The sequence below is a fragment of the Anolis sagrei genome, chromosome 5, assembly GCF_037176765.1.
Source record: "Anolis sagrei isolate rAnoSag1 chromosome 5, rAnoSag1.mat, whole genome shotgun sequence".
Lineage (NCBI taxonomy): Eukaryota > Metazoa > Chordata > Lepidosauria > Squamata > Dactyloidae > Anolis > Anolis sagrei.
The window spans coordinates 57012671-57024097 of NC_090025.1; the positions used below are offsets into that span (position 1 = coordinate 57012671).

The 11427-nt window shown below is 38.7% G+C and overlaps 1 protein-coding gene across 1 annotated transcript in view; it reads left to right on the top strand.

Annotated features, from left to right (window-relative positions):
- CPE (carboxypeptidase E) overlaps window positions 1–11136 on the top strand; it is a 66130-nt gene extending 54994 nt beyond the window's left edge. Inside the window, exons 5-9 of the mRNA XM_067468711.1 lie at window positions 1190–1372; window positions 5157–5296; window positions 8132–8231; window positions 9304–9422; window positions 10335–11136. Of these exons, the coding sequence (XP_067324812.1) occupies window positions 1190–1372; window positions 5157–5296; window positions 8132–8231; window positions 9304–9422; window positions 10335–10433 (641 nt within the window). The 3' untranslated portion in view covers window positions 10434–11136. The remainder of the gene's footprint in view (window positions 1–1189; window positions 1373–5156; window positions 5297–8131; window positions 8232–9303; window positions 9423–10334) is intronic.
- Window positions 11137–11427: the final 291 nt, after the last annotated feature.

Consider the following 11427-nt stretch of genomic DNA (forward strand, 5'->3'; position numbering starts at 1 on the left):
CTTATTCTCATTGACATGTTAACATTATCCATGCTTCAGTGTTCAGACATGATATGGAACTGCAATGAATTTAAAAATGAAATGGATATACTTTGAATCCCATCAGATCCTTGTTAGTGCAAGAGCGGATAGGGCAGAGAACATGAGCATTCAGGTAACAAAGCATTTTTGTATCCAAACAAAGCTGTCACCTCTGTTGGATATTTGTATCCAACAGTCATAACCCACGTTGCCCGAGTTAGATATTTAGTAATTTCTAACTATGCATTTTAAAAGGTCATTCTCTGGATTTTATGAATGGTCCCATTAAGAAAATGCTTAAGGATGTGGGTAGTCTACAGTTCACATCATGTCAGATTAATCACCTCAAACCCCACCAGTACTTATAGTTGGGTATGTATCCCAAGTTTTCTCCAGATCCCACCATGCTAAGTCACTCCCCACAAACCCTTGCAGTATGTTTTTGGTCATGGGAGTTCTGTATGCCACATTTGGTGCAGATCCACCATTGGTGGGGTTCACAGTGCTCTCTAGATGCAGAGTAAACTACAACTCCCATCATAGTGTGTCAGTCACCCAAAAAGTATGTTCTGTTGGTCATTTCTGTATACCAGATTTGGTTCAAATCTGTCATTGGTGGGGTTCACAGGGCTCTCTAGCTGCATGGTGAACTCCAACTCTCATTATTCTGGGTCAGTTCCCCAAACCCCACCAGTATTCAAAATTGGTCATATTGGGTATTTGTGCCGAGTTTGGTCAAGAACCATTGTCTGTTGGATGCACAGTACTCTGTGGATGTGGGTGAACTCTAACTCCAAACTTCTAAGGTCAGTCCTCGTTAAACCCCACCAGTATTCAAAGTTCGGCATGTTGGGTATGCATGCTAAGTTTAGTCAAAATCCCTCATAGAACTTGTACTCTCCAGGTGGTTTTGGATTACAGCTGCCATAGATTTTCACATTGGCTATCCTGGCTAAAACTGATGGGAATTGTGGCTTGAGAGCTTCTGATGTGCCACAGTTGCTCACCCCTGGCCCAAACTGATGCATATAGACTACTTCATATGCAACCAGCTCTGCATAATTTCTTGGCCATTTTGATATGGTTTCTTGGCAAAGCCCTATTCAGATGAATGCATGTTTTCTACATTATTCTCCTTGTCCATATGTTCTTGGTTTTGTTTTCTTAGGTAGTGCTCATGAGTATAGCTCTTGCCCAGACGATGCAATTTTCCAGAGTTTAGCTCGAAGCTATTCAACCCTCAATCCAGCCATGTCTGATGCAGATAGGCCACCATGTCGCAAGAACGATGATGACAGCAGCTTTATAGATGGGACAACCAATGGTGGTGCATGGTATAGTGTTCCAGGAGGTTTGTATCAAGGAATGGCAGCATTTTAGTTTAATCGCAAGAATACTGATGGTCTTCCTCCTCATTTTATGGTGTTAATGATATAAGTGTTACTCTATACATAAAAGTAACACAGCCCTGACAGAGGAAGGTCTGTAATTCTTTCCTGAAAAGAAAACCATGTGTTTCTCTTTAATAGCCTTTGATGAAGCAGTGTGCGTTACTGTCTTGCGCCATTGGGCTGCTAGATTAGGGTGGCAATGACAGAAGCACTTTTAGTGTCTGTAGTGAGGGAAAGCTATGGCCTCCATAGAATTGCACAGTATCCAATGAAGCACTACAATCTAGCTCTATTATGTGATGACCAGATGTGAAGGAGAATAAGTGTCCTATTCCTTGAAATTGGAGCTGCAGAAGAGGAAAATAACCAGCTTGCAGATTCTCTCACCATTTCTTGCAGGAGTCAAAATTCTCTCTTAGCTTTTGAGAAGTGTGAGCCTCCTTGCCTGTGTAGATGAATGTGTTGTATAGCCTCTATATTAGCTGCTCTTGGCTGCAGAATTCTCTCCCACCAGAGACTTTCTGCTTCCCTTCTGCCAACAAGTAAAGACCCTTTTATTTGAACAGGTGTTTGGTGATTAAATGGTAATTCAAAAGTGCGATTTAGTGTGATACGGTCATGTTCACAGATAATTTTACTCTTTTAGAGTATAGTAAGGCCCCCATATCCATGCGAGATATTTTCCTGGCTAGATTTTGATATAGCCAGAATGGATATGACCAAATCCCGTTAAATTACCTGACCGAGTCTCTACATATTCTATAGCAGTGCTTCTCAACCTATGGGTCCCCAGATGTTTTGGCCTTCAGCTCCCAGAAATCCTAACAGCTGAAACTGGCTGGGATTTCTGGGAGTAGTAAGTCAAAACACCTGGGGACTCACAGATTGAGAACCACTGCTCTATAGAGTTGCATTGCACCTAGAGGTTCCTAGAGAGGTTGAATTTGCTAGGTACTCCAACACGACTCTGATAACTTTCAGAAAAAGTATATCATAGAAACCCCAGAAAGACCTAGCAAATTCCTAGGGAAAAAATTTCCCCCCAGGTGCAGTTAAGTGAAAGTATGGTTATGGGTTCCATTGTTACAGTGTTTTAATATGGTTTTATAGATAAACCTCGTTTCAGTTCATGTAGTGATCCATCTTGGTTTCCATGTCAGGAGCAAAAGACAGGGTATTACAAACACTCTTGTATAATCCACATAATGATAATTTTCTAAGGTCTTTAAATGACTCTGTCCATGAATAGCTCTACAGGTACAAGATTAAAAGGCTCTAATCTGATTTCCATTAACCCAGAAATAGTGTCTTTAAGAAGATTACCTTGCCCTCCAGTCTGGCTGAGTTTCCAGAGTCGACATCTATAGTCAGGGATATTGCTTGCTTCTTGAAGTCAAGAAATACTAGGCAGCAGATCAGAATTGTAGTAGTTAAACCACTCATGACTTAAAAATATTCACACCAAAACAATTTCTAAAATAAACTTAGATTTTGCCATTTTATATAAGGGATACCATTTTACTATGCCATAGTATTTAATGGGACATGAGTGCCCACAGATTTTGGAATCCATGAGAGTCCTGGAACCAGACCCCAGCAGATACCCATTGTACATAGAAATACATTTTCATTTATTTCTTTTTCCAAGAGAAAATGCAAGCACAGAAGCCTTTTGAAACTACTCTCTTTTTATTGTGAAAATGTGCTTTTCATTTATTCTTAATGTTTCAAACACATGTGGACAGTAATTGTACTGTCAAATATATTTATACAACAGCTGTCCATCATTAGCAATGCCTTTGTTTTAAGAATTGCTCCCATAGAAAGAAATCCATGTTTGAAATTATTTCTCAAGGGTTCATTGCCTTTCCGATTACTTGTCTTTCACGAGTTTTTATTGTACACATTATAACGTATTTCCTTTGTCATCTGGAAGTAATTGAACTACACCTTGAAACTCGTTTTTGGCTTCTGAAATATGACTTTTGAGGCCAGATGTATCCCGGAGGAATAGACTGACTAGATTCAATATTAAATTTTGTACAATTGTTCTTCAGGACTATGGCTGCCAAGAAATTCATTTATGAAGGTAGCGATTCAGAACATTATGTATTAGAAGTTCATCCAAGAAAACGTTGGTCATTTGGAAAGTTTTGTAAACAAAAGGTGGCACAAACACTTCAATCAAATCAAACTGCAAATAAATGCTGATGTTTGTAGAACCTTCTGTTTATAGGAACTGACAGCAGCTACCTATTCCTAATTTATCTTAAAGTGCAAGAGAATTTTTTTTAAGTAAAGTAAAATTATATTCTCAATTCTTCCTTATCTTCAGTTTGGATTACTACAAAAATAAAACAGCTGTGAGAGAAAATATATGCCATACTTATTTTCCGAGTATTCTAAATATTATTTAATTCTTTAAGAAACTAAAATGTAACTAGATCCTAAAACTGTACATTTTGCTGCATTTAGCATATAAATTACTTTACTTAGGCGATCCCTTGGAGCCCGAGGATGATGGCCATCCAAGTGTAGTGTCTTGGTGGTGAGTCCTTAGGTGGCTGTGGAGACCTATTCTTGATCTGCACATTCTTCTGCAGTGAGGACATAGCTTTCCAGGTGGAAGGTGGTCCTGGTCAGGGTTGGCTTGATGTGCCTTCCTCATAGCATGTTTCTTCATTTCAACCTCCATTCAGGCCTCTTCAAATTCTGCAGCACTTCTGGTCACAGCTGACCTCCAGCTAGAGTGCTCAAGGAGCAGGGCTTCCCAGTTCTCGGCATCTATGCCACAGTTTTTAAGGTTGGCTTTAAGCCCATCTTCAAATATCTTTTCCTGCCCACCAAGATTACATTTTCTGTTCTTGAGTTGGGAATATAGTATCTGCTTTGGGAGACAGTGATCGAGCATTCGGACAACATGGCCAGTCCAGTGGAGTTGATGGCATAGGAGCATTACTTCAATGCTGGTGGTCTTTGCTTCTTTCAGCTGACATTTGTCCACCTGACTTCCCAAGGATTTTTCAGATGCTGATGGAATTGTTCCAGGAATTGAATATAAATATTTTATAAAGAGTTGCATGTAAATATTTTATAAAGCAATCTTTTGATCCCTGGAAGAGTGCACCATAGAATATAGTGGCTTTTCTCCTCCTCTAAGGAGAAGGTGGACAAGAGGGAGAGAAAACCAACTTCAGAGCCTTACTCTCAAAACACTAAAGAGATCATAAATTAGTATCATAGAGTTTGAAAAGAGTGCAAAGGTCGTCCAGTCAAATCCCCTGCCATGTAGGGACACATCATCAAAGTATGCTCATCCAGCCTGTTTGAAAACCTCCAGAAAAGGAGATTCCACCACATTTTGGGTAGCATATTTCACTGCTGAACAGTTCTTACCATCAGTTAGTTTTTCCTCATGTTTAGGTAGTATCCTTTCCCTGTAGGTTGAATCCATTACTCCATGTCATAGTTTCTAGAGCAACAGAAAGCAAACTGCCTGCTCCTCAGTGTGACATCCCTTAAAAATATTTAAATATGGGCATAATTTCTTCTCTCAATCTTTGCTTCTCCAAGCTAAACATACCCACCTCCCTGAACTGCTCCTCATAGGACTTGGTTTCCAGACCTTTGACCATCTTGATCGTCTTTCTCTGGCTTGACATTGAAATGCCTTAAAGGGTGGTTCTTATTCCGTAGAATACCGTGCCTGTCAAACATCAGGTAATGTGTGTTTTAATCTTGCAGGAATGCAGGATTTCAACTACCTCAGCAGCAACTGCTTTGAAATCACTGTGGAGCTTAGCTGTGAAAAATTCCCTCCTGAGGAAACGCTGAAAAGTTATTGGGAGGACAACAAGAATTCACTCATCAATTACATTGAACAGGTAAATGACCTATTTTTAGTGGCAATGGAAAAATACTCAAAATAATATATGCTGTATGCCAGCTTTCTCTTCACCTGGTGCTATCTGAATGCTTGGGACTACAACTCTAGTTTAATTTTAAGTAAAAGCCAGACTTGGTGAGAATGATGGGAAATGTAGTTCAACATATCTGAATAGTTCCAGGTTGGTCAAGATGGATTTCTGTCATTGCCTTTGGGGGGAAACTCTCTTTGGATTATTTCTCATGATTCTCTCTTATATAAAACATTATAGTGCCCAGTCACAGTCCGTGTGTTCAGAATTATTTTAATTTGCAGCTTGGATTTATGTCCAAAGACAAATTAGATAGAAGGATTTAATAAACCTAACTGTGTGGTGCTTATTTTTCAATTTAAAAAAAACTTAACCACTATGAAAGGGCAGGGAAATATTAAGAACATCTCCCCCGCTCCTATGCATAAATTCACTTTTAAGGTTTTCTAAATGTAATATTAAAGTTTCATCAAGCCAATCAGTGTGTTAACAAGATATCTATGAAACTGATAACCTTTAACAAAGAAGATTTGTTTTCTGCTTGGCTCAGGTGATGTACCAGGTTCAAGAATTCACTCACTCGGTATCTCACTTTTTTGTTCTATAGAGTAAAAGGATATTGTAACTTTGCTTTTGTCTGGAAATAGGATATCAAACTAAGAGCAAGATGGTGTATGCTTTTACCCAGCAACTTTTCTGTAGGACTTACTCTGAAATAAATATACACAGCTTTGAGCTGAGATATCTAAATAAATTCTGTGTGGTGATGAATATTTCCACTGGATATACCGTATATACTTGAGTATAAACCAAGTTTTCAGCCTTTTTTTAGGCTGAAAAAGCCCCCCCCCCCCCCCTCAGCTTACTCTTGAGTCAAAGTTATTTATTATTTTACTGGGTTGTTGTTGTTGTTGTTGTTATTATTATTATTATTATTATTATTATTATCACATTTACATTACTTTACTCTATTATTATTTTTATTACATTTATTATTTTACTCTTATTACATGTATTATTTTACTGTATTACTGTTTTTATTACATTTCCATTATCTTACATTATTATTATTATTATTATTATTATTATTATTACATTTATTATCTTACTCTCTTTATTATTATTGGAAGGATACGTAAGCACATTTACATTGAAGAAAGTTAGAATAATGATTTAATCAGAGTTTGAGAGTCTTATATTAAATTAAAGTTTTATGTAAATATTCAAAAACATTTAACCTACTGATGCCTCAGTTAATGTAATTTTATTGGTATCTGTTTTTATTTTGAAATTTACCAGTAGCTGCTGCATTTCCCACCCTAAGCTTATACTCAAATACATTTCCCCAGGTTTTTTTGGTAAAATTAGGTGCCTTGGCTTATATTCGAGTCGGCTTATACTCAGGTATATACGGTACCTAAAAGCTGGAATTCGGCAGGACATCGGTACTAAAATAGAAGGAGTTGGTGCTTCCTACTGTGGTCATAAAGATATCTTCACAGATTTGGTGAAAGATGGGAATAAAAATCCAGAAGTGACATATACGTTCAAGTGTGAAAGATCTCTTTTTTTCCACCTGGGACAATAGGGCAGGGAATACACATTTTAAAAAAAGATTTTCATTTTTTTGTGTAGTCTGCCTGCTTTATGCTATGATACAATCAGAGTGGCTTGCTTGTAAAATAGGAGGAAAGTAAAAACACTTTTAAAAATTTAATGTATTCCAGGAAAAAAATGTCATAGTTTGCCAGATAAAATATTCATAATATCTAAGCCAGTCAGTAATCCCTGTTTCGTTTAATTTCACCTCCCTTTATATATATATATATAGTCAGGGGTTTTTTTTGCTATTGCTGCTGCTATTGCTCCAAAAATATGTACATGCTTTACAAAATAGTGGTATATTCATTTGGGCCTAGGAGCCAAATGTTCCTAAGGTTATAACCCTCCACTAGTAGTGAAACCTTCCCTCTTGTTCTATCTGATTTGACACATCTAAGGCATATTCAGACTTCCTACATACACCAGTGTAGTTTCTTATCTTGGGTTGTTTATTAACTGGAGATGAAAAGATTGGAAACCTCGAGAAACACTGGTTCTTTAAAATTAGAAAGGCAAGCTTGCACGTTCTTCCTCTAGCATGCAAGAAGAGAGGAGAACGAGAGGATTGGAGAAATAAAAGGATCCAAATGGGGCCTTTTGAGAAAAGGTGCCCTCCTACTCAGATCTTGAGCTAGCAGTGGTTCAGACTTTTGGTTATTTTCATCCAGATGCTGACAAAGAATGTACAGAGCTAATGGACACCTCACACAATAAGATTTTGTGGTCATACACATTATGGCAGTAACATGTATAAAACACATTTAGAGATGTTGTTTCATATCATCTTGGAGTGCATATACTTTTAGCTAGTAAAGGCAGCTGATTTGCTTCATCTTTTTCCATTGATCTCAATGTTGAGAAGCATTTACTGCCATGAGCTTGACCTTGTGGTGGAAATTCTAACTCTTGGTACCTGGTGCATGGTTTATCTGCTTTTGTTCTGGTTTGGGTTTTTCAAAATTCTTTTCAACAGTGCTCGTGCACTCCTGGACAAAGCAGTTCAGGACAGCCATTCCTTTGAGCATGCTTGTAAACTGTGCAGGAATAAGACTCAATTATATTTCAAAGATATGGCAGTTCATGGACCACTTTTTCTCAAGGTGAACACAATATTGCCCTTCCTTTCTGTGTTGAAAGAATGTATAATAAATACATAGTAAAAAAAGTGGAACACAGATGTAAAGAACTATTATTTTTCAGATACACCGAGGGGTAAAAGGATTTGTTAGAGATCTTCGGGGCAATCCTATTGCTAATGCCACCATTTCTGTGGAGGGGATCAATCATGATGTTACATCTGGTAAGAGTGCGATATGAATCACATTTTAAAGATGATGGAGCTATATCCAACTATTGCTTTGTATTTGTGGAAGCACAGCTGTTACAATGCATAGGCGGCCCAGTCTCTCTCTTGGATCTCCAAAATAGAATTGTAAATGGGGGGCAAGGGGTTTGAAGTGGGAGATATAATGTGCTGAGATGGTCTTTAGTTTGCAAATCCTTCCTCAAATAGAAGGACATCATTGCAACCAAGTATGAGTATCAGTTGACTTGCAGATTCCATCACACCTCCAGCAAAACCAGTGGTGATGGATTATGGGAACAATAACTGAACAAAATCTAGATAGCCACAGAGCCTGATTCGGTCCGATATGACGCTTAAAACTAACTTCACTTTGTAATTAATATATTGTGAAACTAGGGGAGCATCTACACATGTCACAAACCATGATGCTTGTCCAGAGTGGGATACTCCAGACAGGTGCCACTGGAGTCCACACAGTGGGTTGTCAAACCAGTTCAGTGAATGTTTACACTGCATGGTACTGAGCCGTCCAGGTAGCTGGATGGTGCCCTCATGGTCCAGCAGCACTGAACGTAGTTTGGTGTCACTCTCTCTTGTGTTGTCCTCGGCTTAGTGACAAACACCGGCATGAAACTGGTTGTGGTCATCGCTTGTTGTGTCCATTGACACTAGCCGGATCAAAATTACGATGAAAGAGAGGAGAAAGGAAGAATCACTCTCTCTTTCCTCCCTCCCTTCTTTCTCCAATCACTTTTTCACATCAGCTAGCATCAATAGACGCGATGAGCGACAACCACTGCCGGTTTCATGCCTGCTGGTCACCATTAAGCAAATGATGACAGGGCATTCCTTGTCCCCCAGCTGCCTGAGCCCTGGAAAAGTGGGATGGCTGTGTGAACAGGTGAAGCCAGTTCTGAATAGGAAGCAGCTCATCTGTTCACACTGCAACAAGGGGCAGGTGAAAGTTCTGGAGCATTCTGTGATGTTTTAAAATGTGGGACAAAGCTGCAGTTAGTGGCCTTGTCCCCCATTAGGTGGAAGTGCTAACATATTGCTTCTTTTCTAGCCAAGGATGGTGATTACTGGAGATTGCTTGTACCTGGAAATTATAAAGTGACTGCATCAGCGCCAGCTTACCTAGCAATAACTAAAAAAGTGGCAGTCCCTTTCAGTCCTGCTGTCCGGGTAAGTACTGCCTGGTTTACATTGACATATAATTCATATCTTTGTTTTTGTATAGGTTGAATTTGCTTTGTTCAGAGCTGTGGCCATGCTGGCTAGGAAATTCTGAGACTGATAGTCTCTCCCCCCCCCCCCCCCAATAGATTTTTCCAAAGAGTTGTGCAGTACCATTCTTCCTAGATCAAGTTTCTAGCACTGCATGTGTATTTGTTGCCCAGAGCTTTTAATATTCCTAATACAGAAGGATATATTATAAATGTGTGATATATGGCAAAAGGCAGAATTCAGTACTGGACTTCACATTTCATCTCTAGCTCCTTGTCTTTTCTTAACGGGATCTGAATTAAAATAGTGTCTGTTTACATATTTCGACAACTACTACTGGGCAAGGGCGATAATCATGGGCTAGATGAACCATTGCTCCACTTCAGCTTCATGAACCGAATCTGAAGAGCACTGACTAAGCAGGGTCAACATCTGGGTAGTACAATATGTTGTTTAGGTCCCTGAAGGTGATTTCCAGCACTTCAAATTACTTAGATACCGACCATGCAGTTTGCAGTGGTTCTTACTGCACAGTAGCCCCTTCTTTTCTCAACAATAGCAAGGGCATGTTTGCAGCAGCTACTCACTCAAAACTTAGAACTACAGCAGCAAGAACTACTATGCTTTGAAGTGCTAACTTACTCTCCAATAAATGTATAGACTGCAGATTTCTTCATAATTGCAAAATGTTTACTTTCTAATCACATTCAGTGGAGAGCCATTGAAACCAGCAGAACTTGATGTTAGTTTTAATTTTGGTGGGTCTACTCTGAATATGATTAAATGTGTGTTCAACCTCATTTTTGTCCTCACTGCAGTACTTCAAGATGTTGAAATATGTTGCCTCTTTTTACTTATCGTTTCTCTCAGGTTGATTTTGACCTGGAATCATTGTCTGAAAGAAAAGAAGAAGAAAAGGAAGAGCTCATGGAATGGTGGAAGATGATGTCAGAAACTTTAAACTTTTAAGCAAAATTTGCATCTTTTAATCTGTTACGTGTTGACTTAGTATAATGTACTGTGGAAAGTCCCTATATTTTAGATTTTGTGTAGCTCGCCATATTTAACTTCCGGTTTTTTTGAGCATTTTTTTTAAAAAAAACAATAATCTGCTCTACATAAAGAGAAATTGCTAGATACTGTCACAGCATCATTCACTATCCTACATACTCAACACCGGGGTGAGGGGGGGGGTGCGGGGAGGGCAGGGAAAAATATCCGAATGAAAGTCTCATCTTCCTAACCCAAATACAAAGTTGGGTGTTTCACTTACAAATCCTGAATGTGTAGGTTGAATACATTTTTGAAAACTATAGGAAGTAGCAGTTGCTTGCAGCTACTGCCAAAAATATTTGGTAATGCAGGTGAATAGATATAATATTCTCTAATGTCTTATAAATAATGGCTCTCAAATTGTATTGAGTACGATTTGGTGTTGTGTAAGTAATGCTTCACTGCAATTAAAGAGTGTGTATGTCTCTGTGGAAAAGCCATGTAAAGTAAGAATCGTGTGTATTTGGGTTCCATCTACTGACACAGAAATAATGTTTCATTGTTCTTTCTTAAAAGAGGAACTCGTACATCATTTTCTCCCTTAGTCTGTCCAGTAATGTTCCCAAGTCACTTGGTCATCAGATTAAAAATTCTGGATGGATAAAGACTGAAGAAATAATGTGTGTATGTTATTATATTTGGTTTCCTATACCTCTCGTGTTTTACTTCTTCTGACACATTTGTCATAAGAGCTGTGTATTTCGTAGAACTGATTTGTATGAAAAGACTTTAATATTTGTTGTTCAGTTGCTTCTGACTCTTTGTGACCTCATGGACCAGCTCCCTGTCTGCCGTTGCCACTCCCAGCTCCTTCAGAGTCAAGCCAGTCACTTCAAGGATAACATCCATCCATCTTGCCCTTGGTTGGCCCTCCTTCCTTTTTCCTTCCATTTCCCCAGCATCATTCTCT